This window comes from Pinus tabuliformis, chromosome 8 (assembly GCF_031772625.1).
Source record: "Pinus tabuliformis cultivar Carrire ecotype Pingquan chromosome 8, CPIR1, whole genome shotgun sequence".
Taxonomy (NCBI): Eukaryota; Viridiplantae; Streptophyta; class Pinopsida; order Pinales; family Pinaceae; genus Pinus; species Pinus tabuliformis.
In genome coordinates this window covers 1,496,625,522-1,496,652,892 of record NC_142294.1, presented here as the reverse complement: position 1 = coordinate 1,496,652,892, position 27,371 = coordinate 1,496,625,522, and the positions used below count along the sequence as shown (strand labels likewise).

At 36.2% G+C, this 27,371-nt stretch overlaps 1 protein-coding gene across 1 annotated transcript in view; it reads right to left on the bottom strand.

Annotated features, from left to right (window-relative positions):
• LOC149241495 (calcium-transporting ATPase 8, plasma membrane-type-like) overlaps positions 1–27,371 on the bottom strand; it is a 650,446-nt gene that overhangs the window by 49,615 nt on the left and 573,460 nt on the right. Inside the window, exons 21-30 of the mRNA XM_089367532.1 lie at positions 25,412–25,477; positions 25,182–25,280; positions 24,932–25,042; positions 24,641–24,811; positions 23,775–23,834; positions 23,211–23,375; positions 22,921–23,037; positions 22,695–22,793; positions 22,458–22,595; positions 22,218–22,318 (exon numbers count right to left, since the gene is read on the bottom strand). Coding sequence (XP_089223658.1) covers positions 22,218–22,318; positions 22,458–22,595; positions 22,695–22,793; positions 22,921–23,037; positions 23,211–23,375; positions 23,775–23,834; positions 24,641–24,811; positions 24,932–25,042; positions 25,182–25,280; positions 25,412–25,477 — 1,127 coding nt within the window. The remainder of the gene's footprint in view (positions 1–22,217; positions 22,319–22,457; positions 22,596–22,694; positions 22,794–22,920; positions 23,038–23,210; positions 23,376–23,774; positions 23,835–24,640; positions 24,812–24,931; positions 25,043–25,181; positions 25,281–25,411; positions 25,478–27,371) is intronic.

Here is a 27,371-nt window from a genome sequence, read left to right as displayed (position 1 = left end):
TCCCAAACTTTATTAATTCTTAGCATTTTTAAGTGAATTTATGGTTAATAATTAGAAAATAATGTGCATATGCTTATACCTAACAAGTGGGATGAGATTGTTGACATGTGTAGGTCAAAAGGAAGCTTCTTAAAGACCCTTATGTGACCTACTAAAGCCAAATTCGAATTTGAATGGAGAAGATCATGTGATCATGAGGATATGTGTCTTATTTCCTATTCGTATTAAAGCTCTAAGAAGACATGTGTCTTATCATTTACTATTTTGATTGTAACTCTATAGATATAGGGAGAGATTCATGGACTCTCATTAATGAGATAGCTTCTCATCTTTTTTTATAAATAGGGGAAGTTTTCTCCTATCATTTCTATGTGTAAAATTGGAGCTATGCTCAAGCTTTAAATACAGAATTAGATTGTGGCACCTTACTCATGAATGTTCCTTCATTTTGACTTAGTTTTGCTTACATATGGAGCATCTCGATTTACCATCTCTCACACTTTTAGATCAACTACCTAAAATGTGTGAGATTTAACTGATTTTATAGATTAAAGTTCATTTGCTTTCTTAGTATTAGTTTTAGAATGACAGTGTAATGTTTGCTTTTCTAAAAACATTTCAATAGGAAATATTTACTTATTTTCCAATTTGATTAAGTTTGAGGCAAGAGATCATAGTTATTTAGTTTCCTTTCATGTTCTATTATTTACTTTCTTAGATCAAACTATTAATTCATTGTATAATTGAATAAAAGATCAGGCCAAGAAGGTGACTTCAAATTGGGTGATTGAATGTTCAACATATGTAATCATTGAGCTTTACTTTTCGTGCTTTTACATTTTCTTTTAAGATCCTCATTTAATTGCATTAACTGATATTCCCAAAAATCATTCTAAGAAATTGATTTAATCATATTTCAAGATTGAATGGTTGAATATTTAATACATGCAATTACTGAGTTATTTTCTGCACACTTTACTTTCTTTTCTAGGACATTAGAAGTTAAAGTATAGATATTTTCTTACACACCATCTCAAGAAGGTAACACTTCATAATTGAATGCTAGAGTAACTAAGTATACATTAGTTATTTTTTTCTTACATGCTTTGAAATGCTTTCTTAGATTAAAATTTCAATTCCTACAAGTGTCATTGCGCGTGCTATATTTTATTTTGAATTTTTTTCTTTCTTTTCGTTACTTGATTTCACAATTTAGTTGAATTTCATTTTCATTATTTGATTTCATAGATTAGATGAATTGGTTTTTGTTATTTTGTAGTTAGATTGATCTAAACTGAAAGACAATTTCTAGCACATATAGTGCACGCATGCTTCACAAGTTTACGAAACCCCGAGTTGACAAATTAAATGACAAAAAATCACTTTGCCCCAACAATGTGCTCTTCTAGCAAATCGCTGCTACCATCCGTTGAGATGAACGACTGCCTTATGCATGGTGCCAAACTTGGAGTACAACGCTCACATAACTATGTCAAGGCACAATACTTCATCTAGTATTGCCTTCCTCGGTTCAACTCGGATGGACGTTGTCACCAATTCTCCTCCCCTCTTGGTCGTCTGAAGTTCCTTAGCCATTCACTCATTTTTAGCTATCAAAAAGCAACCACTTGAACTAGTGGCTTGGGCATACACTCTAGTTTCATCGGCCAAGGATGGTGGAGGTTTATGCACTTCAGACATGATCACTCATTCCTCAACATGCGCAGGAGATGTATGATCATCCAAAGTCGACACTCTATGAGATTGCACAACTCTATGTTGAGATTCATCAAATGAGATGTTGTGCATCTCTCCTTCTGGCTGATCTCTGAGGATCTCAGTGCCTCCTTGATCGCTTAGGACTTTCTCATCATCAGGATGAAATGAAGTAGGTAAGTCAACCTCTTGGTGGTGAGGCATAAGGTTGATGTCCTGTTCCAATTCTTATTGCTCCATATCTGTATCCAACTGTTGAAGTGCTTGCTCTATCTCATGAGTGAAGTCTTGCTCCTACGATGGTTCACCCTGTCTACCTGATGCTAGCTATTCTGATGAATCCACTACCTATACAAGCGTTGTTTCATCTATTTGCACATGTTGCGACCCCTTCTATACCTGTTATTTCTGCACTTCCCTCTCCTGTTTGCGCAACTCTTTTTCCTTCTGGAGTTTCTCCTTCAACTCATGCAACTCCTTCTCTGCTTCCTCCATTCTTCTCTTATCCCTCTATCTTTGCGCGATTCACTTGTCGTGTTGTTGCCTCTTTGCCTCTATAGCCATAGCTTCTTTATCTACCAATGGATTTGCTCTGAACTTGCAGCTTTTCGCTTCCTCCATGTGATCAACAATCTTCCTCTTACCCTTGTCACACACTCGTATGCTTGCCTCTGTTGCTACTGCTTCTAGTGTTGGTGCCCTCCGGGATGCTGCTTCATGTTGCTTCACTAACCACTCCACAACGAAGCTGAAATGTTCATTGGTTCTGGAGAAACTCTAGAAATACCTCCATGGGTCTTCCTCCACCCAATGAAATGACCTATAGATCCAGTTGAACTGTACTTGCATGCAGTGATCCTTCACAATACAATGTGGTTCATATGGATTGTAACTTCAGAGGTCGAATGGATACTTCTTCATCTGTTTTGCTTCAACATCCGCTTACTTAAAACTCTGGATCTCATATAACCCAAACCGCAATGGAAGAGCAGGCCAAGGAGCCTTCTTCTTTCAGTGCAATCTAGTTGTCAATCCTGCCAAGATGTGATATGCTACTTCTTGCATGACGAGTATGTCCAAGGTGAACTTCGGTAGAACGTGCGGAGGCTTCTCCGCACTAAACATTCATATGAAGGTGTCAAACAGTGAGGCATACCAATTAGCAATGTCTATCAGTGCCTCCATTGCTTCCTTCGACATGCAAGGTGGATCATGTTCGAATATCATCTTGTAAACTGGGGTGAAAAAATGATCGAACAACTATGTGATTACTCCTTTGAAGCTGCATTCGGAAAACAACTTACAATATGTGTTCACAACAGTCTCCGCCAGTGACCATGCTCACTCCAAGCCCGAGAACTCTTGTTGGGAACAGATTTCATCTAAGATGTAGGCAGACATGTAGATCTTAGCTTGCATACCTCCGAGTGACTGTTGAGCCTTCGTTACCTATTCCTTTAGCTGATGAGCCAACATGCTGGACCAGTTACATGGTTTACCCTCTCTAGCCAGTTGGTCCAACGCGATCACCCAACTCTATGGGAACATTTCCATGCTTTCTTGGCCACATAGTCGACATGAAAATATGAACAAGTATTTATATGCATTCCATAGTATCTTCATCTTATAGATCTAGTTGGGTATCATCCTAAATCTAGCGAGCTCCTTTAACCAGTTCTTCAAAATGTCTCTAGAGTTAGCAATGCTATTAGGTAAGCTGAAAGGAGTCTCCATGATAGTCATGGGCTTCAACGTCTGATACATCTCATCATAATACTGTGCCCAGAAGGTGGCATGCTTCATCCCACTGACACTTCTCAGAGTCATCATCACGGGATCAATGTGCGAGACAATCCAATGTATCATGTTTGCGCATGGGAACGCGGGGTATCTACATGGAATATGGTACAAGCTCGACTTGTGAATGTTCACATACACCTTACGGTCTTCGAGGTCTTCCCCAAAAATGCCTACAAATTCTTCATTGACCTCTTCCCATTTCAACTTGATGTCCTTGCCTAGAAATAGCCTGGTATCTTCATATATTTCATAGATCAGTAGACATGCTGACACCTGCTCAACTACTGCTCCAGTTGCACTTTCGTAAGTGTCCTTTGATCCTGCTCTATTGGAGGCCATTGATCCTACGCTGCTAAGAGGTGGATGAAAACCTGAAATATCTGGAGACAAAGCAGCATGCATGGCAAGAAATCTATCAGCAAAAACCAAAGAAAATTTGGGGAATGAAATAACAAATACCTGGGGAAGATAGGAAAAGATTGTGCAATTTCTTTTGGGAGGTTGGGTGACTAGATGTCAGAACTACACAAAAGGTCATCTGGGTTTATTTAGGAGGCAAGATTGGCTGTTGGATTTGCACAATGTGCAATCCAGGCTGACTGTTGACTGCTGGGATTGCGCAATGCACAATTACAGCTGGCAATGACTACAAGCTCAGGGATTCCATTGTGCAATTTTTTGGGTTAGCATTCATTGTCCCTCAAAAATGCACAAAGCAGTCCTGGAGGACAGTTCCTGGGTAGAAATGCACATTTATGGAGAGGAAGACAAAGCCTTCCTTCCCCAGATTGAGCAATGTTATCTTGGGGGGCAGAGTCCAGGACAAGGTTGCCCAAACCTACCGATGGGAAACTGAAAGAAAATCTGAAAGTGAATGCATGGTGACACTAAGTGAAAGAAGAAGTGATTGATCATGCATGAAAACATTGAATGAAAGATTCAGTAAAAAGATCAACATGCATGTGGGTGAAGCGAGTCACCGAGTCGACGACTCTTCGTGCAAAACAGTTTCATGCATGTGACAAGAGAGATAGAAAGAAAAATTGAAATGGTGCTAGTAAAAGATAGTATGCAAGTAAACAACAACAAATTTTGAAATAAATCAAGCAAACAACACTCACACAAGTGAAAACACAAAAAGTGACAGAAATGCTGAAAAAGAAAAGTTGAGACCACTTACCTGTGAATAGTTGAGATGGATGTGTCGAAGAGTCCTGGATGTGCTGTGGGATGTCAGAGCTCCAAGATCGATGTGAAATAATGAGCTATATTGCATCAAATAAATAACTTTGAGCTCATGACACGCATGCCACAAATCTAGGAAAAAGCGACACTTGGAGGAAAGATTCTAAAATGATTTTGCTTGAAACCTTTAGCTACTAAAAATAGCTCCCCGAATCATGGGATGTGTTTTGCATGTTGCCTTTTGCTATTCTGGGAAAAATAAATTCATGCATGCAAGTCAAGTTTCCTTGGTCCTGGGTGGAACTGGTCAACCCAACCGCTCATGCATGAGTCTGCTCAACTGCTGGGAGAAAATGCACATTTCTATATGGGAGTTGGGTTGGTTTCCTAGAAGATTTGTGTAATTTCTGGGTAGAGCAGTTGATTGTTGTCCAGGATACGCAATTCCTTGGCTGAGCAAGCTTGTTGGGAAGGATTGTGCAGTTTTCTAGGTGAAGCCTCACTGGCAGGATTGTGCAATTTTGGAGCCTAGCAAGCTGCCAGACAGAATTGCGGAATTTCTGGAGGGAAGGTTATTTTCCCTCCAGAATTGCACAATTTCTTGTGGGAGTTTCTCAGCCTGCAGCTGGATCAAGTCTGGGTGATCAGCCTGTGAGGGGAATGCATCAAGTTTTGATCAACAGGTTGTCCTTGTGCAAGAAAAACATTGAGGCTTGTGTACTTTACGAAGCAAGACAAGGTGATGTGAAAGGTTGGTAGGGAGGCTCCAAAATGAAGCTAAGGCAAAATTTTGGAGGGTGGTTTTAGCCACTACAACACTTGGCAACACACTGGTAGAACTCCAGTTGTTTGAATGGACCTTGTTTGTGAAAATAAAGTCTAACAGCTCCAGAAGTATTGTTCAATTCTCAGTTCATCTTGGTTTCACACTAGCTTGATTGTAAGATGTAGCATCTGCCAAGCTCTTGGTTAGTTGGAACACATTCCAAGCCAAGGCAACAGAGTTGTTTCGATTGGGATTGAGGGGTATATTGGTGCAAAAGCAGTATAGTCATGAGAGTCTTAGTTTCATCTCTGGTGTTGCTCCGCTGCCAGAAGACCTAGACAGTACTTTGACAAAGTCACATAGGAACACAAGCATGGCTTCACTACCAGCGAGCTTAGTCAGTACCACGATGAAGTTACTTGCATGACCTCTCTGAGCAGGAAGCCTTTCTCTTTTTTTGCCTTATTCATATTTCATTTTGACAAACTTTTTTCACTTTTTCATGTTTTTTATTTTTTTATTTGGTAACTTTGCATAGAACTTATTCATTTCAGAGGCCAAAGAGGGATCCTGACTTATTGAGAGCAGAAGAGGTTGTTCCAGTAGAGAAGTAGTTTATTATACCTCTGACGTGCCTGTTAAGGTTTTCCCCCTCACCTTACTCTACTTGACTGAGCTGACAAGGGTTAACCCAAAAACAACCGACTAGAGTAGGTGACACTAGTTAGCACGCAAGCATTGTGTTTTCACCAAAGTTCACTTCTAACAGTACATATTTTCCTTCAACGTATCATGGACTAAAAGTAACAATATTTTCATACAGAGGCAAGATGATAGAAAACCAAGTAGTGATAGCTGCACAAGACCTCTTGTACTTTACCCAACTTGTTTCAAGAGTCATACATGATTTCATGTGAAACTAACCTACGCAAAAAACAAGCAAACTAACAAACAACAAGCAAATAAGAAGTATAAGAAAAAGAGAAAGCAAAGTAAGCAAACAAGTAGGAAAAAAAACAAGTGAACAAATCAAATAAGAAAACAAGCATGCATGCAAACTAACTGAAATAAAACACTACTCCCACTCCTAAACTAATGGTGCATGGGCCTGATCACGTGAAGTGATATTTCCAATGCAGCCACCGGTGCATTGGTTGAACCATGTTGGTGAAGGCTTGGTCCATGAGCAATCCAGTTGTGCGAACTAGTAAGCAAGAAAGATATAACAATGAAGACAACTACACTTCGTGTTTCAAAGTGCCCATGGGACATAAGTGAGTGCAAGTGTATGACAAGCAATTTTTGGACTTATCTTGGTTCTGTGTGACATTGCGTGCAACTTTGAAGCATATGCACACTCTTGACTGTGACATGCAAGCATACGAAATAAACAAGGACAACTTGCATCGTGCACATGTGCTTGCAATGTAAGATTCATCCAATACATGAGCGATAGGATCATGTAGTTTGAGTGGAGGAAGAATGATCTATGTTTGAGATTGATCTTCAATGCATACAGATGAGTGATGAGGAACCTCGGGTGATTGAACAATTTCCTGATTGGAAGTGAGACCAATCTTTGGACAATGAGGGCCTGACATAACCATAAGCTCGGGCTGAAGTGCCTCGACAGTCTGGAGTGTTTCAACTTCATTGTCAGATAGATCATCATAGACCAGTGGCTTCAAAAAATCAACTGTGATAGAAACATGATCATGATCGAATATAGGGGTAAATGGATCACAACAACCACGATCAGAAAAAATCAACGATTTCATCGATATCCTCATGATCTGATGAATCAAACAAAGGGGTAGATTAAAAGCGGACAAAATCATCCTCTGTGTTTCCAGAAAAGACAGATGAAAGATAAAGTGGATTTTCAAGGAATAACTTATCCTCTCTGTTGTCGAATGATGGACTAACATCCGGTGTGTCCTGTGAGTGATCAACAATGGGTGCATCCGTGGACGAAGATACACATGCAAAATCGTGGATGGTAGGTTCACCAAAGATGTCAGGAAAGAATGAAGGGGGATCAGATGAAAGGGATTCATCATTCACCGAGTGTTGATTCTCAAGCTCATGAATGACAGTGTATGTTGGTTGTGCAACACCAACTCCATGAGTGGCTTGTTCCTCGTTCACAACAAGTGTAGAGTCGAGAATGGAAGAACACAAGACAGTATCATCTGGAGGAAAATGATACAACTCGAAGGACTCACAACCAATGCATGTGACAACTCGAAGGACTCACAACCAAATCTGCATGAAAATTAAGTGAAGTGATGTTGGGAGGATGTGATGGCTGAACAAGTGTGTGAGCATGATCCTCAACATCACTCTACAGTGGTGGAACTGTTTGATGAGAAGATAACGGACAGTCACTTGTGAGAGTGACCATCTCCATCTAAGATTGCATAGTTCCATCACTGAAGAATGTTGAGCGAGGCTTGATTTCAAACTTCTTCTTGGGGTGAGCAGATTTCTTAACACAATACTCGAACCGGTCCCAAAGATAGAAAAATTTTATTTGGCTCTTCGGAGCTTGAAACTGCAAGTCACGGAAGCGCTACCAAAAAATCCATAATCGATTCATGCGGAGCCTTCCATTTTTGTAATATTTTTTGTTCAAGATGGTCTGGATCAAAATGATAGAAAGTGTCTTCAATGAAATCACATAAGTGCTCAAGTGAGTGCATGCCATCAACTGATAGGCTTCATAGCCACCGATGTGGAGATTCACGAAGTGTGTATGTAAGCAACAAGTTGGCCTATTCATCAGAACATCCATATTCCTCATGCAACATGGAAATAAAGTCATGTAAGAACTCAAGCTAGGCCACTTCGCCTTCACATCATACATGTAAGTGGACAAGAGATCAAAGAAATCCTTCATGATGGTGAGATCTTCGTGATTCGAAAAACATCACGGAGGGAGAAGAGTGCAAAAATCCATGATAGATATGCAAAGGTTCAAAACAGGATGAGAGGACACATCTTGTCATCTGGCCCTCCTTCTAGTGCCAGAAAAGTTGACGGCGCTGGACCTGCCAACATGTCAGGGGATCTCCTCAGTAAGAAATCCAAATTAGACCTCAGACCATTTGGTGTAGGAGTCCCAGCAGTGGGTCGTATGTTAATGCCTTGACCGTGATTTCGCACAGAGAAAATTAAGATAACTTTGTTTGTAGTAAGGGTGTGACAGTTGCAACAAACCAAGGAAGGTTCATGAGAGGTTCTAACACACGGGGGTTGAGATGAGTGCGCCCCTTGGAAACCTGTGATAGCACACAGTTAAGAAGGGAACACACTAGCAAGGATACATCACAACAAGGAAGGCAAGTTAGCAAGCAATCCAAAGTGAGGGTTAAACCAACAACGCATTTCAGAAAGATTCATACATACATACAAAGATAGATATACATGCATGCATAAGAAAACCAATACATATATCATTTAGAGTAAACCAGATAGCATAGAATACAATACAACATATGCATGAAACGTGTTGGCTCTTGTTATATTAAGAAGTGTAAGTTCCAGTCATACAATACATCCATGTCCAACCACTAGTTTCAATAGCGGAACGTTACAACCACAACCACCTGCTCCTCTAAAGAGATGTACTAGCTCTGCGCAATGGAGAAGCCAAGGCTCGTTACAATACTATCCAAGCTCTCTCCAAGATAGTATTATCGGAAGCTTGGCTGACCAAAAACCTATAAAATGAGTTATGAGGGACTATTTATAGAAAAGAGTGGGGTGGCCCTTGACATTCCCCTTTGTAATAGTTCAACTACCCTCATGACTCTTCATCTACTCTATGACTATTACATCCAACTATCACAACTTGACTTACACTTGACAAGACATTACATTAAAATGCACATGTACCCATGTGAGAGAAATGGCTTGAGCAAGCCATGCTAGACATCACTATGACTTAGATAACCATGGAAGTCCAACTCTTCAACATCCTTGTGTTGATTAGTAGTAACATACTGATGCCAAGATCGGTAGTCCGCGATGGTGTCCGTGTGCTCCAAGGTGACATGTTTTTGGAACCTGACTCTTGCCTCCATAGCATCCAGGTACACTGCTCAGGCTCCTCTGTCCAACTCATTTGTAAGCTTGTGCATCATTGTCTTCAATGTGGCTAGACCATCAACATACTTGTGTATGATGTTTGCACTGATGGGAAAGTCTGGGCTAATAGCAATGTGCATCAACTTGTCAAAGTACGAGTCAAGCGCTAGTCGGACCCATGCCTTTGTCTTTGCCTGGGTGAGAGTCCCAATAGATGGGATCGCATGTACGCGCACCACAACATCCATACTCTTGAACATATGTGAATGGGAAGCCTGTATACTAGTGATGAGCTGCGGGAGCTCTTCATAGTTCTAGATCTAACTCCAGATATGTGCCTTCAGCTTGACCATAATGGCCTTCATCAACTTAGGCAAGTGAAGCAGGTCTCCCTTGTATCTCATCATCCATGTTTGCATGTAATCAACAACAGCATGCAAGTTCGTCAAGGTACGTGCTCTTCTAGTACATCGTTGTTGCCATCCATTGAGATGGACAACTCCCTTATGCACGGTGCCAAACGTGGAGTACAACACTCAAATAACTATGTCAAGGGACAATACTTCATCTAGTATTGCCTTCTTCAGTTCAATTCGGGCAGACGCTGTCACAAATTATCCTAATTTTTTAGTCGTCTGATGTTCCTTAACCATTCGCTCATTTTTACTATCAGAAAGCGAACACTTCAGCTAGTGGATTTGGCATACACTCTAGTTGCATTGGCCAAGGCTGCTGGATTTTTCTCACATCAGACATGATCACTCGTTCCTCAACTTTTCCAGGAGATGTATGATCATCCGAAGTCAACAGTCTATGAGACTACACAACTCTATGTTAAGATTCGTCGAATGAGATGTTGTGCATCTCTCCTTCCGGTTGATCTCTAAGGATCTTAGTGCCTCCTCAGTCGCTTGAGACTTGCTCATCATCTGGATGTGGTGAAGCAGGTAAGGCAACCTCTTGGTGGTGAGGCATAAGTTCGATGTCCTGTTCCAATTCCCGTTGCTCCATATCCATATCCAATTGTTGAAGTGCTTGCACTATCTCATGAGCAAAGTCCTGCTCCTGTGATGGTTCACCCTGTCTACCTGATGCCAACTATTCTGATGAATCCACTACCTGTACGGGTGTTGTTTCATCTGTTTGCACAAGTCTCTCCCCCTGTTGTACCTATTGTTGTTGCGCTTCCCTCTTCTATTTCCGTAGCTCTTGTTCCTCCCAGAGTTGATCCTTCAACTCATGAAACTCCTTCTCTACTTCCTCCATTCTTCTCTTATCCCTTTGCCTTTGCACAATTTTCTTGTCGTGATATTTCCTCTTTACATCTATAGCCATAGCTACTTTCTCTACCAGTGGATCTTCTCAGAACTTGCAAATTTTCTCTTCCTCCACATGATCGACAATATTCCTATTGCCCTTGTCTGAGTGGACCTGCTGGGAAGGATTGCATAGTTTTCTGGGTGAAGCCTGACTAGCAGGATTGCGCAATTCTGGAGCCCAGCAGGCTGCCAGACAGAGTTGTGCAATTTCTGGTGGGAAGGCTAGTTTCCCTCCAAAATTGTGCAATTTCTTGAGGGAGCTACTCTTCCTGCAACTGGACCAAGTTCGAGTGATCAACCTGTGAGGAGAATGGATCAAGTTTTGATCAACAGGTTGTCCTTGTGCAAGAAAAACACTGAAGCTTGTGTACTTAACGAAGCAAGACAAGGTGTTGTGAAAGGTTGGTAGGGAGGCTCCAAAACGAAGCTAAGGAAAAATTTTAGAGGGTGGTTGTAGTACCTACAACAATACTACAAGCATGTTATTTCATACTTGGAGGCCATTAAATATGTGGAAAGAAAAAATGATAAAGAATCTCATATTGACTCCACTAAAGATCAAATGCACAAGAAGCACAATAATGAATAAACTCTTGAAGATCATGAAGAATTTGAAAATCATGTGTGTCAAGTCCTATTTGAAGGATGACATCATGAAGGACATGAAGGTGAAGGAAGTCCTCAAACAGTTGAATAAGAACCTTCTCAAAATCTCATCCACAAACAAGCATGTTCTTCGAGCTCCATTCATAGAAAAAGGGTTGGACAACTGTAAAATTAATTACATTTTTTAACTAGAGGATATATCTATTGAAGTTTTTGAGGAAAATTTAATTTCACATTTATTTTCTTATATACTTAATAAATATTTGGGTGGAAATGTTTGTTTTAAAGGATAACTATTTTCATAATCTCCATGTAGATTATTGGAAATTTATTGAAGATACTACCTATGATACATTTATATAGGGAAGTGTTAATCTAGAATGCTTAGACAACCTAGTATAATGGAAGATATTTTGGAAAGATTTTAAGAACATTTTCAGCCATGTTCAATTTTTTTCACATACTTCCAACAATGTTCACTTGTAAATATTTCATAATTTCTTTAGTTTAGTGAACAATTTAGCATAGAAAATTTCCAACCACTACCATCTTTAGGTGTTGGTAAGTATTCATGTAAATTGCAAGTTGGAAATCATCTTTGGTTCGCTAGAAATTGTTTGGGCCAAGGAAAAACATATATACATATGTTATAGATATTTCCATCCTTCACAGATGGACCAACAAGCCACTACATGCACTTATAAATCAGTTTTCAAATTTGAAAAAAAATCTTGTGTTATGTGTTCATGCTTATCTAAAGATTGTATAATAATGGACCAAACTAAAATTTCAAATATTAAGGATAATGAAGAATATTTTTATATTTTTAATAATGTCCCATATCTTCAAGAAGTTTATTTCACTCCTATCCAACTATAGATAGAGGAGAATTGTATTTTTACATGCCATCTTGGACATGGATTTGATGTTCTTTTCTGTTTTCATGTTGATTTTCTAGAGTTGAATCTAGCATTCGTGAATATTCCAACTTCATCATACATGATGATTAATGTATTCATGATTTGTTTCATATCCAAACATAAGGGAAGAGTTTTCCATGTAAATAAATAGTTGGGGTGGCTCCATATGATTACACCTAGCTTTTGTACCTTGTTCATGTAAAGCAGGAGTGGGAAGAATAAGCTCTTAAATAACATTAGCCTAGAAGAATAATTTTTTTATTATGGTTATTTCAAATCATGCCTAGATTGGCTGGATTATGCCCTACAATTATTTATCTAATTTTGATGTAATAATTTGTACACACATTTGGAGGTAGTCATTACGATGAGGCATAAACCATCCCACCATATATTTGTATTCTTCTTGCTAGGAGAAATTTCTCATAAGTAAATTAGTGATTTAGTGGTTCTCCTACACTATTATCCTAAGATTACATGTTCCCAAGGAGGATCCAAATGTTACTCCTCATACTCACATGAGTGGTAATTATTATTTCAAGGGTAGCTTGTATGGATTTAAGGGAGTAAGGATACACACCTTTATTTTTGTTTGAGGGTGATTGAGCATAGTGGTATTCCTTAATGGATCATGTGGTTAATGCTCTCAATGGTCTTCGTTGATTTCTCCACAATCACACGCTCCTTGTTGTTGATTGATGGAGATGGCATGCTATGGTGTAAGGGTTATCTTTATGATGTCATTCATGTGCATGGAGGATTATGTATTGGTATTTTTGAGTGATAATAATGGAGGAGAGTCCTCATATTTTTTCTGTCTATTGTGCTCTTTTGATGACTCTTGAAAAAATAGACAAGTGATTCCATTTCTTTCCCACCTCCGTGTCATGCATTTGATGTGGTTTAGAAATAGTATAATAAACTATCATATTTGTTAATGGAGAATTCTATCCTTTGACATTTCTACTGCATTCCCATGATGATATTTAATGAAATACACAACCTATTATAGGGATCACCATTTTCTTGTACTTTGGAGCACCCTAGGGGTTTTGATGATGGTATAATCATGAGAGTTATTTTTTGGAATTCTCTAGATCCTATTGTGTCCATTATTCTCCTATAATTATGTTTAACATGATAGAGAAAGCATCTTCATGAATTCTCACTTCCTTGGAACATTTTTAGCAATCTAGGGTTTGGTTTTAACATTATTGATGGATCACACATTTTGGACAAAATATTCCTAGTTTTCTTGTGTTTACCATAATCCTAATGTCATATTTGATATAATGTACATAATTTTGTTTAGGAATCATAATTTATTATGGATGACAATCACTTGACATATTTTACATTGGTTTTCTAACTTGTATAAGAGGATAGATAGTCATGCACTTATTGGTTAAGGGATTTGTGGTTTTTATGTCTTTAATATAGTCCAATGGTTACTTTATTATACATAGGAACTTCATTTGGTGAGAAATCCCCATATAGTTTCCAACACTTGGCACCATTTTTAAATCGTTTTCAACTATTGGATGAGGACTAATTATGTGGCACCTTAAGGGCACTCTAGGTTTACAATATCTATTTAGATATACACTAAAATTAAAGGATCGATCCACCTCTTCATGGCATTCCAATATCTTATTCTTTGATTTAAGGGGCCAACTCACTCCATGTTACAAATTTGAATCCAATAGTAGAGAGTTTTAATTTTTAGTTCTATTTTCATGTTGTGGTTGCAATTTTCGATCACTTGGCACCCCATGCACATGGTGTGTTTTGTAAATTGCACACATGTGGAGGAATTTTTCATGGATCGAGGCTCATGGATAAGATTCCATACATGCATGTGGAGGTTGTTAAAGATTGAGGACTTGGCACATTCTCTATGGTGTCTATTTGCTACTAGTTAACCTTCTACCTAGAGATGCACATCATCCATCTTTGTTTATCAATCAATTGGAGCCACACATGCCACTTGAAGTGTTTTACTTACATATTTTCTTGAGGCTAGTTACACCTTGGAGTTTGAGATTGGTGATTTGGAATAACTTACTTGAGCATTCCAACATTTGATGCACCTATCCACTTAGTGAGGTTACCTTACACACTTCTCCATGTCATCTACCACTACTTCTACCTTGAGATCATGTACACATGGAGAGTTGGTTATCTTGTGGTTGGAGCATTTTCTCGAGTTCTCCACATATTCATGCATCTACATTGAGGAGGGTGTATTGCACATGTTCTTAAGCTACTAGCGAGGATAACTATATATCCACTTGATCTACTCCCTTGAGATAATACCACATGGTACATGAAAATTTATTTTCACATTCTTCATGGGATGACATGGCCTCGAAGGTCCACAGATGTGATTGAGTTAATTATTTGCAACTTATTCATGGAATCACACATAAAAGGCTTTTAGGAGGGTGCACAAATATATAGCTATCTCCTTACTATTTTTGGAGCCTAAACTTAATTTATCCTCAAGCTAAGAAGGAAACCTTATATCTTGGATCTATTTTTGTAAAAAAACTGGCAACTAACTTCAATATTTTATGTTTGTGTGTAGGTTTTAACCCTGTACAGAAATTACCTACCTACGAATTCTAAAACACATAAAATAAACAATGCGAGACCATAACACATAAAACACATATACACAGAGATTTTCCCCTGGATCCCAAAACCGGGACTACCAGCTTGATTTTTCATTATGTTCCTTTCAATGTTATAATACATATTTATACATGCCGAAGCATCCAATACCATGGACTGAAAAACCATCGCGTCCAAAAAAACATGTGAAAAAATCATGCACAAAACCATAGGTGGGTCCGCCCAACCTAACATAGAGTCCAAAATCAAAATTTTCTGGGACGCTGCCCCGGACCCCATAAAGTGGGGTTACGGGTACCCCTCAAACCCCCTGTTAACTACGTGGAAAGAATATAACACAACCCAACATTGTGGAGTTGGCTACTGAAGTTAGTTAAATGGGTATATTAGCACTTTTTTAATAGAATATTTTATTGGGGGAAGTTGAGGATCTGAACCAACTTCTTTTTACTTTTAGTAATCAAGTTGTTGACAGTCTTATTGAGACAAGACACACTTTATACCACATAGTATGAAGTTGATGTGTGATTTCATCCATGCTCAACACGGAGTTGCATGTGTCCCTCTTAAAATAAAAGTAAAATATTATCTAAATAGAAAAGCAATGTCAGCCATTTTAAAAACAAAAATGAATATGCATGTCTAATTAGTTTTAATTAAAATATGGTCACTGCATTTGTTGTTGTTGCACCGAGATGCACATTCTATAACTGAATATGAGGGTGATGTGTGATTTGTCTGTGTTGAACATGGAGTTGACATGCATCCCTCTTAAAATACAAATATAATATTCTCTAAATAGAAATTCAATGCCGGATATAACAGAAAACAAAAATGAATATGCATGTTTAGTTAGTTTAAATTAAAATCATTATGAAACATCGATAATCTCAAACTCACTATGGTCGTTCAATTTGTTGTAGATATTACAACCCAATCTTGTAAAAATATTTTACTCACTCTCAGTGATAAATAAAATATTTGGATGTCCACATGATGTAATATAATTGCATATAAACTTTAAAACAAGATAATGTAATTAGAAGTAAAAAAGGTGTGAGTAAGATGTTTAAACTTTATACATTTTAAAAATATTTCAACATAAGATTTAAATAAACTATTTGAAGATCTATGTTAGCTTATTTATGTCAATATCGACTTCATATATATCTATGTATAGAAAGAAAATGTTAAAAACATTACTTTAATGTTGTATATAATAAAATATTCAATGTCCAAGAAAAAGTAATTGAAAGTTTAAAATTAAAATAATAAAAAATGTAAAGTACTTTCTAATAAGAATAAGAGGGTGACGTGTAATTCATTTAATTCTTAATATAAAATTAATATGAGACATTTAAAAATATTCATAATAATAATGATCTCAATGTGGATCATCATTAAAATATTTTAATATTAAAGATTATCATATATTGTCGTTTACTTAAAAATGTATTGATAACAAAAAAATCATTTTAATGTGAACAATGTAGTTGATAGATAACATGTCCCAATACACATGTTATATAAAATATTTTAATGTCAACTATATATTATTTAAAAAGAACTATGTATATATCATATAAAGAAATTGAAAAAAAAACTTGTATCGTTAAAACATTTGAATTTGTCTCATTATTTTACATTGTGGTCATTTTTTAGTTCTTTTTTCAATTTCCCCTAAAATCCAACAAAGATTTTTTGGACTTACAAGGGACTTACAAGTTTAAGTTATGTACTCTATATAGCATTCAAAAATACAATTTAAACAATGAAAATTTACACATTGTATATTTATTTATTTTACTTGAAATGAAAGCACAGGAAACCCTAGAGTACTTCACCACATTTTGTGGATGGTAAATTGTCGGTTGTGATTACAGGGCCTCACCACAAGGTAATCAAAGAGAGTTAAACTCGTGATTATCAACAACTAGCAACAATATCGAACAACTTCATGTCACTATAGAGAGAGCCACTATAAATTCACTAGAATCTAAGGGATGAGAGGGATGTAATTTTTTTCAAATTTTTCACTCTAAAAGCGGTTTGCACTTGAAGAGATTTTATCTGTCTCAACACATCCTAGATTTTTGCTTAAGATTGATCTATATTGGTTTAATTACATTCCTTGGAAATAAAAGTAGATCTAGGAAAAAAATACTATTTTGTTGTATGAAAGAGGTGAGATAAAACTTCTAAAATGATTTTCTCTCTCCAATTGAAACTAAGGAATTAATGAATGAATGAAGTTTTGAGCAAGCTAGCTCCAAGATTTAGGCGTTATGTAATTTATTTCATATTTCTACAATTTATATTTCTGTGGATACATGTTCTAGGCACACCATTAGAGGTTCTATTTGTAGGCATGGATCACAAATACAAATAAACTGCCCAAAAATGGTGCATATATCTTATTAGAAAGGTTTAAAATAGTTGTTTCCTCCCTCTTACATCCATTTTGCATCATTTACTTTCAAGATAGAACATAATATACTCTACATCAATTGATTAAGTACATTATAGATATGCTTTGCAGGGGCCACCTTTGAAATTGTTTGAAGCATTGGATCTTTTATTTACCCTCTCCACAATTGCATTTGAAAATCAAGTGAATAAGTTAAGGGTTAAGTTATGTACATCAATTGATTACTTCTTGTCCCTTAAATACTTTTAGATTCAAATTAAGGTGGTCATATAATACACCAATTGGTTACTTATAGGACTCAATCTTTTATAAAATGCCCTCTGAAGTTGATATAAGACTTAATTTCCCTAACAAGCAAGTCACTAGTCTCCCTTTCATCCACCATTCCCCAAAAATACATTTCATTCAATTTTCCCCTTTTTATTCTAAGTTTCTAAGCTTGATTGGATTTTGACTATACATTCCATACACGTTAAGTTTAACAACCCATAGGGAAGCCTCCATCGGTTATGATTTCTTTTATGCTGACTTAAAATGTAGAGGATAATTAGTGGGGTAATAGTTTCCAACCTCATACTTTCACAAGTGTTCACTTAGATACTTTGGACTTTATATTTTTGCAGACGAATTATCGGGTAACAATACCTAGTGTAAAGCAATTGCTATAGACTTAGAGTTCTTGAACTAGTATGGACATCAAGTGAGGTCCACAATATCTAGAACATCATAGAGGAATCCAACCCAAGGACTCAATCTTGAGACCTCATACATGCAAGTACAATCACTCAACCACTCAAGTTATCCTAGTGAGTTAACCTCTGGCCACCTGCTAGGTCTTTGGTAAAAAAAAATCGGTATTGATAAACCTAAACTTATTAATAGAATTATCATCAAAAGATTAACTTAAAGCCATAGTTCTTTGAATTTCTCATTCTTACCAATCCTTTTCAACTCAAAGTGTTCACATCACCTTTCAAAATTAAATATTTCATAAGTAAGCCCAACTACATTATGCTTGAAAATTCACTCCAATATGCACAACCCGTTCTAAACATAAAAGCCCTTGAATGACATTGTATTTTTCCACTATAATCTTGAACATTTCAATAGAAAAATACAAAGTAAGATACTTGATTCTTTTTAATCACATCTTTTGATTAATTTGAATCTTTCATAATTTCATTCCATTAAACTAGTACTAGAATTTGAGTTCAATTTTCTTGGTGAATATCAAACATGGATCATGCACTTGTATAGTTGGAATTGAACAATGTAGAAGCTATTAAACCTCATATGTATGAAGTTTCACATTATGATTTTCATCACATTTGATAGGGTTTGTAGCTAGTGACTATGGAGATTTTGGATGGATTTGGGGTACATACCTTAATGGAGTCTCTTCTCTTTTTCATACTAGATTATTTCATGGATATCTTTGTAGGGGGGAACTCATTTATTTTTGGTGGATGGTAATTTTTGATGGTCATCCAACAATTTGGTCTTACTTTCATATCATTGCTTGATGGATCATTCTTTTGACATATTAATGCTTACTACTTCATGCATCATATATTTTTGGAGATTCCTAGTGGCTATATATGATGGTGTTATGATATTGGTTTATCAATAGTAGGGGTGTTCTACATGGTCCCCTTTTTTTGTGTGTATGGTGGGTCATACTTCATGTAATACTAGGAGCTAGAATTTTTCTTACATTTCTCTTCCTATGGTGTTGGATGTAGTATGGTGATACACTTCTCCTTGGTGGGGATATTCATTTAATAATGTTGGTACCCTTGTTGATGTATATTGTTTCATATGAGTTTGAGGAGTGGAGGAAGGTTACTACATGATGGTCTAACATTTCTAAAGCTTAATGATGTAATAGTCCCATGATGGATGCATGTCTTACATTTAAGCCTAGGTTGAGCCTAATATTTTATTCTTATCTTAGTACCATGGTGGGGCTTTGCTACGAGATGTAACTTATTTTACATAGTAAAACACTTTGATGGAGCACATCCCTTCTTTCGCATGCATGTTGATGAAAATCACATATTTTATTGTTATTTTTCTTACAATAGTAGTCATCCCCTTAGACTTGGTAATTTGTTGGGTTCCTTATTGACATGGTGAGAGGATAGGGTCATTGATTCTTACATTCATTGGATGTATCAAATTTCACAAGATTTGATGAATTATAACCACCTTCGATCACATTTCATTATCTATTAAAAGAGTTGACATGAGCAACTTTGAGGTCATTGCACATTTAAGGAATTTACCTTGAATAATATTATATTTTGTGATATTTTAAAAGGTTACAAGACTTTTGACCAACATTGTGTGGACCAGTCCACCTATTTGGTACCCTTGCACACCTTTCTATGGATTTTGGTGGTGGAATCCCCCACTCTAGTCACATGTGTGAGTAGGTTAGCACACTTTTCTAGGGCGCACCCCTGTGTAATTAACTGAGCATTGATTATTGTTTATTACATTTTTGTTGACTCCTTGCACATTTTTGGAGGGTTGTTATCCATTGTAGGATGTGCTGTGGATTTTTTTGTGTGGGCACCCTTTCCCTAGTTTCTTTCTTTGACATATGGTCAACCTCTTTTCTTAATGGAGTTCCTAGCCTTGTGGTGCCTTTATTGCACATTTATTCATGCATTGGTTGGAGCAACCTACCTTGGGATTCACACATGGAGGATTATTATTGCACACATGTTCATGCACCTCATGGACCACCTACTCTATTTTGAGGAGGTGGTTGAGGATTGTATTCCCAGGGGGATTATTATATTTTTTTCTTCATTCATATGTCTTGGAGGACACACATGGTGACTTCTTCTAGGTGGATCCTATTAATGTATTATTGATTATGTATCTTAAATGACATACTATTGAGGCAGATTGAGTGGGTCTAATGGTTAAGAGCATGTGTTTCCTCCTAAGAGGTCACAAGTTCAAAAACAAAGCAGGGTAGAGTATGTATGCCTTTGTAGACTTAGCAGTCAAATCACTACACGAAGGTGGGTCCGTTGTCCCACAAACAAGGGTGTCTCATACACCAATATGGTGTATGGCTTGCTTGTGACCTTAAAATTGAATAATAATAATAATCATTATTTAATGGAGAACTTGGAAGACATTCCCCACCTTGTTGAGCTATTTTTGGAGATTGTTTCTTAACTAACCCATTACTTTATTATTGTTTGACTTTTCATGGTCTTAATAGAAAATATTTTATTTTAATGTAAGAGAGATGAAAATCCCTCTATATAACAAAGGAGATTACTCTTCATTCATTTAATATTTTGGATTGGGAGTAAAGGAGATTATGCTCTAGATTAATATAGGATTTTGGATAGGGAGTGAAGTGATTGAGAAGGTTGGAGATAGAGAATAGGAGCTGGTTGATTGGCTTTATTGTATATCGTTTTTGAAAACTTAATAAACAAGTGAAGTGTTACATATATTTTGTTGTAAGGTTTATTTCAGGCTCTTCAGATGTTACAAATTTGTTGTAGCAACCTCTTGTTGTCATGCTAATGTGAAAGCTTATTTACTTAGGAGTAACTACATGTTTGGAACACACCCCTGATTTATTTGTCATTTTGTTTCTACATTGTTTTTCTTCATCTACAAAACCTAGTTATTGAATTAGAATAATAATTAAACTAATAAATCATCACCTTCATATTTGTGCAATAAGTGGTAACACTAACTCTCCGAAAATAGCTTACAAACTTATTTTCAAGTTAAGGAAAATTGTTTCAAACCTAGCTTCTTTTACATTGAGTATATAACTAAATGATATTAATGTACCAACACTATTCGTTTTAACTATTAACCTTGGATGTGTCAAATTAAGTCCTTTCTTCCTTATAATTCCTTAATTCCTTTCAATGAAGTAGTAGTTGACTGTGGCAAATTACGCGAAGTATGTTGATAAGCATTGGCTTCATTTCACATTCTTTTCCTTATTTACCCATTTCATTATTTTTCATATTTCTTTCACCAATTTCATTTACATGTATTATAGTACAACAACGATTTCATATTGCTTTCACCAATTTCATTTACATGTATTATAGTACAACAACGATAGTTTTATCAAGGCTTACTTTTAATTTTTACCTTGAACCTCCACTTCATAGCCTTGATACTCCTACCTTAGGAATATTTGAGTGTGTTGAAGAAAAGCACTTAGTTAATCCCGGAAAGTACTAAAGAAACATATGTAAAATTGTTTCTTTGTATTTTTAAGCCAGATTGTTTCAAACATGAGGTTATTTGTCAAATCATTAATAATAAACTTGACATTTTATATATGTACAAGGGAGAAACTCAGAGAGAGACACACAGAGAATATATTTATATATAAGAAAGATTATATATTTAAATTGATTTTAATATTTGAATATTTTGATTCAATATTAATTTTTATTTAAATATTGGGAATTTTCTCAATACATTATATTAGATATCATTTTAATTATTATATAAATTATATAATTACAAAAATTAGCTTTTTATTTTTTATTATATAATATTACTATTCCTTGTAAATTTTAGGAAACCTCTGATCTTTCTACTGTTCCAGAAACTCATCCAACATAGCAATTTTGTATAAAAAAATAATTCCACAAATCAAATCCAGTAATTATAATTAGGAAAATATTAGTTCAAACCAAACGCAGAACAAATGCCACACATAATGCAAATATGCACAGTAGGCTGAGCCTCACCTGCGCCCTACAGGAGGCTGGCACATTAGACGATCAGTTGGGGATTCAGTTGCCAATGCAAGAGCTCCAAGAGTATCCATGATAAGGTTGACCCAGAGAAGCTGCAGAAACGTAAGTTGGGGGCCCCAAGCCATGAGAATAATAGGAAACAGTCAAGGTAAGAAAAGGAAATGGGGTCAAAACCATGAGAATAAAAGGAACTGTCGGATCGACCACAGTTCTATTGAATTTGACACTAACCTGAACAGCAGTTAAAGGAACATCCCCGGATGAAACAGCAGAAACAAAGTTAATTGCAAGTGCTGCAATATTTACAGTGAGTTGAAACTGAATGAATTTTTGAATGTTTGCATACACTGAACGACCCCATCGTACTACCTAAAAACCATGGGAAAACAACTGTAAGGAATCTGTAACTTGTGAAAAAAATCGCATAGCTTTCAAGGACTAAAACAAACATCCATGTCTGTGACAAACCTTCACAACGGAGGCAAAATTATCGTCTAGAATAATGATATCAGAACTTTCCTTGGCAACTTCTGTTCCTTGGATACCCATGGAGAGACCTATGTCTGCCTAGATGCCAGATAATATATAAAATAAGCTCCATCAATATAACTTTATAGAACTGGAAATATTCTTGCAAAGGAAAGACTGGCTTGCATAATCAGAATTCACAGCATTATGCAACAAGAAAACCAACCTCTTTAAGTGCAGGTGCATCATTTGTTCCATCTCCAGTAACTGCAACAACATGACCTTCTTTTCTTAGTGCTTGCACCAAGTGAAGTTTGTCTGTAGGTGAGGATCTGCCCATTACCTGCAGGAAAACAAAATGGTGTTCCTCCCATTAGAAATTTCTTTCACAAGATTCTGTGGTTTTCCTCCCATTAGAATTTTCTTTCACAATATTCTGTTGTGTGCATGTTTTTTTTTTCCATTTTTACCCTTGTGTGCGTCTTTTAGGGTAAGGATTGGTACACGCATACTCACACAAATTTTGTCCACAATTTGCCGTCTCTCTTCTTCAGTGTAGTTGCGAAAAACCCTTCCTTCAATGATAGTTGGCTCTTCTGTAAGCTGCCCTGCCTGGAGTATGCCACATTCAAGAGCTATAGCTTTTGCTGTGTTAATGTTATCACCAGTCACCATGAGAACCTATAAAAATGATTAATAAGAAGATACAAAATTAAGGTGGAACAAGTCAAATACCCAATGCAAAACATTCCAAGCAAGCATGTTCCTTGAGACTCATAAATAACCGCCAATTGAACTGATATATGAGCTTTTGTTGCATTTCATGCCAATAATTCTACACAATCTTCTGCAAAGCATCTTCTACCATGAACTCCTATATAGGAAATACCATGAACTCATATTTCTGGTGATTTTACTGCACGAGGCTAATATTTTATTGACAGTATAGAGGGTTATTTTATCATTAAATTATTTGCTTGGTAAATACAAAAACACATGCCATGTAAATACACTTCATGCAATAACCGTTCCAAGAACACTAGACCTTCAAGCACACATGATAGTATCTTCAACCATTACCTTCACACCAGCCCTTTGACACGTGTTCACAGCTTCTCTTACATTAGGTCTGCATGGGTCCTGCACAGTAAAGAAAAGATGAAAATAATAAATAGGGGAAATTCATGAGTAAAGAGACATGAATAACTAGGGGAAAATCATGAGTAAAGAGACATGAATAACTAGGGGAAATTCATGAGTAAAGAGATATGCTTAGTAGTAGCAAAAGTTATTGACAAAAAAAATAACATGGACCATCTTTGATATTCAAAAGGCTTTTTTTTATTAACACGTTTATACCATATAGAAAATAGCTTATTATTATAAATTCATTATAAACATATAGCTGCTCGATATTTCCCTGAAAGTTTGGGTGCGTGATGAACTCATAGCCAAAAACTTTCTATGGAAAAACTAGCCACTGCTACATAGTTGTGTCATTACAGTTTGGGAACTGTAATAAACTTATAAGCACCTGCAGAAGAAGCCACAACTTTTGCCCACCCAGTGGATAGTTCTAAGTCATATTCTTACAGATATACCATGAAAAGAATCTACAATAGACCTCAGCATTTGTGTTATACAGGTAATATAAACTGCTCATTAATTGAAAGCTTCCTACAATGGTAGCAGAAATGTTCACCATTAGTAAAAATTTTTATACATCAAGTTTCCAAAATATCCTATAGTAAAAGCCCTGTACTGTAGGTCAGAAACATAAAATATTAAGCAATGTCCTCGGTCTATAGTCATGCATTTTCACTGTTTATCATTTTAATGGGAACAGTAATGCTATTATGAGTAATTACATACAAAAATGTTGTATAAAATTAACAAGCTCCAAGTAATTTTATGGATGAATGGGTCATGACCTCAATTTTTTTTACCTTTATCCCAACTATTGCCAGGAGGGTAAGGTTCTCTTCAGGAATATTCCATGATTGGAGTTGATCTTCATCAGCAGGCACACTATGAAGATCATATGTCTTGTAAGCAAAAGCAATGCACCGCAATGCCTCTGTAGCCATCTCCTCAATGATTTTTTCACTTCCGTTTATCTGGGATAAAGGAAGCAAGCCGTCATAAACTCCGGTTGACTTGGAAATTGATTAAATTAAACAAGCATATTGGTATTGGATTTTTCCCTCCACAAATCACATTTAGAAGCCACACCAAACCTCATTAAGATTCATTTCTCGCACAGAGCCAGAACTGTCAATCCACGTACTGCAGAGACCTAGTATTATCTCTGCAGCTCCTTTCCAATGAATATGTACTTCAGATTCAGACTGCAATTATGCGTTAACATTTAAAAGAAAAGTAAAAATCCAATAATAAATAGTCAGAGAGGATCACTACTTGATTACAGAAAATGGTACTATATTGCACACAGAACAAGATCTGTAGATGCATGAATATACATGTTACCTTCTTCAGGGCAACACCTCCACGTTTCCTTTCCGAGTTGAAAGGAGAAACATGTAAGATGGAGGATTTGGATCTTTCGTTATCAAAATTCATTCCAAGCTAAGAGAACATCACAATTATTATCACAAATGAAATGTTGGCTGTTATGTATTTGAAAGGAGCGAGAAAAAATAACAATTGAGTAATCAGCAACACTGTTGACATAGAGTAGACATAAGTGCACATCATACCTTTAATGCCAATGAAATAAGAGCCTTGTCTGTCGGTGATCCTGTCGCCTCTATCTCTCCACCACCCTAAAATAGATACAAAATTCTCAGTCAGGAATAGCATATATAAAGGTAGTTAAGACATCAATGGAAGATTCCACTTATTATTATTCCTCAGCAGATACTACCATTACTTGTATTACAAATTTGTAATTATCAACCGCGCAAACAATCCCAAATTGTAATCACAAAAATATAATTCAAAAATCTCATGCCATGAAATACAACCATGCTTTTTTCACTGAAAAGACAATGTCTAAACAATTTTGAAATTGTAAACATGGTTGAAGAATCATTTCTTCTATTAAGAAAAGTTGGGTTTTCTGCCAAATTTGGGTTTCCAAGAGAAAATTTGTTTATCTCTATTGAGTACAGTTGTAATCTTATTATTTTCATTGCATTACCATTGATATTTTTTTTGTATAATTCTTCAATGATATAAGTAGCATAAGACAAATTGTCTGGAAATCATTAGAAAGTAATTATCAGATCAAAAGAACGGTTTCTGTTGTACATCCTAGTAGAAAATTCAACAATATTGAAAAAAATCAACACATGGTAACAATCCTAGTCTGATTTCTAAGCTACCCATCTAAGAAAACAAAAAATTGAAATCTTTATTACAATTGTAATTTCATTTTTACTAGAAAGTTAAACACATCAAACTAAACAAAGCAACAATAAGTACAAAGATTTGTAAACCAAGCCACGCCATTATTTATTGCTTTTGAAAAAAAATTTACATTTGATGATTCAAACTCCAACCTTCAGCCACTACTTCCAAGTCTAAAAGTTTAAGTAATTTCGCTCATAACCTTACTTTCTCCTTTATAGACTAAAAGGTACAGTGAACCTAGACACACACACAAAAACACCTCAATTCAATTTCTTAACTCTTGATCATAGTGCACCTTCTTTTCATGGATAGATGAGTTAAGTAAAGTGCATCTCTATTAGATGTGATATAAGGCATGCAAGAAAAAATCCTCCTAGAGATATGCACCTTTAACTAAGGATGGGATTCAACATGCATTGACACCTAGTCTAACTAGCATATTGTACCCTCTAACAATGGATGTAGAAACCAAATAAAGAAAAAACCCAAGTTATAATTGATATATTAGTTTAGGGAAAGACAAAAAATATAAGTTATAACTAATATACTAATATCCATGGATACACCTTTTTCTCTCTCTCCTTCATAAATTCCCTTGTTCCCTCATTATTATTGTAGGAAACTATTGAAGGATGGTGTCTTGTTTCTACTATAAACAACGTTGTCATATGAACTTTCATACATAATCTCTTCCAAAGTACCTTCCCTGCATGCACCCAAATCTTTTTTGATAGTTGCTACTATTAATGGCTTTTTTTGGACACTTTTGGAGATATGACTATCTAGTGTGGTTGAGTAGTCCTAGGAAATGTATGAGAGATGGAAATATTGTATATTATTTCAGGGTACCCTTTGGAGTTAGTGTTTCCATCTCTACCATAGAAATGGTTCTTAGAAAATTTCTAATAGAAAGTCCATAACTAGATGTTCCAAGATTTACCCCTTATTGGTAAGCTAAAAGTTAGAAAAATTCTTCAACATGGCCATGTTTATTATGTGTGTTGTTTGTTTCCTAGGACTTCCTAATCTAATCACCTTGATAACTTTTTAATATGGCTTTTGTGGCCAATATTTGTTGGAGATATTTCTATTCCCATGATTCCTTAGAATATAGATTTGTGCTTTGTTACCCTATGAAAATGTAGGATTTATCTCATGTTTTCATGTAGTTTCCTATCTCAATGAGAAATAAGTAAAATGATGGGAGTATAGTAGTATTTTTCATGGATATTCTTGTTTCTATGTAAATCTAGGACCACATTGATCATTGATGTAGGAAGGGAGATGTAGAATAGGAAATCCCTT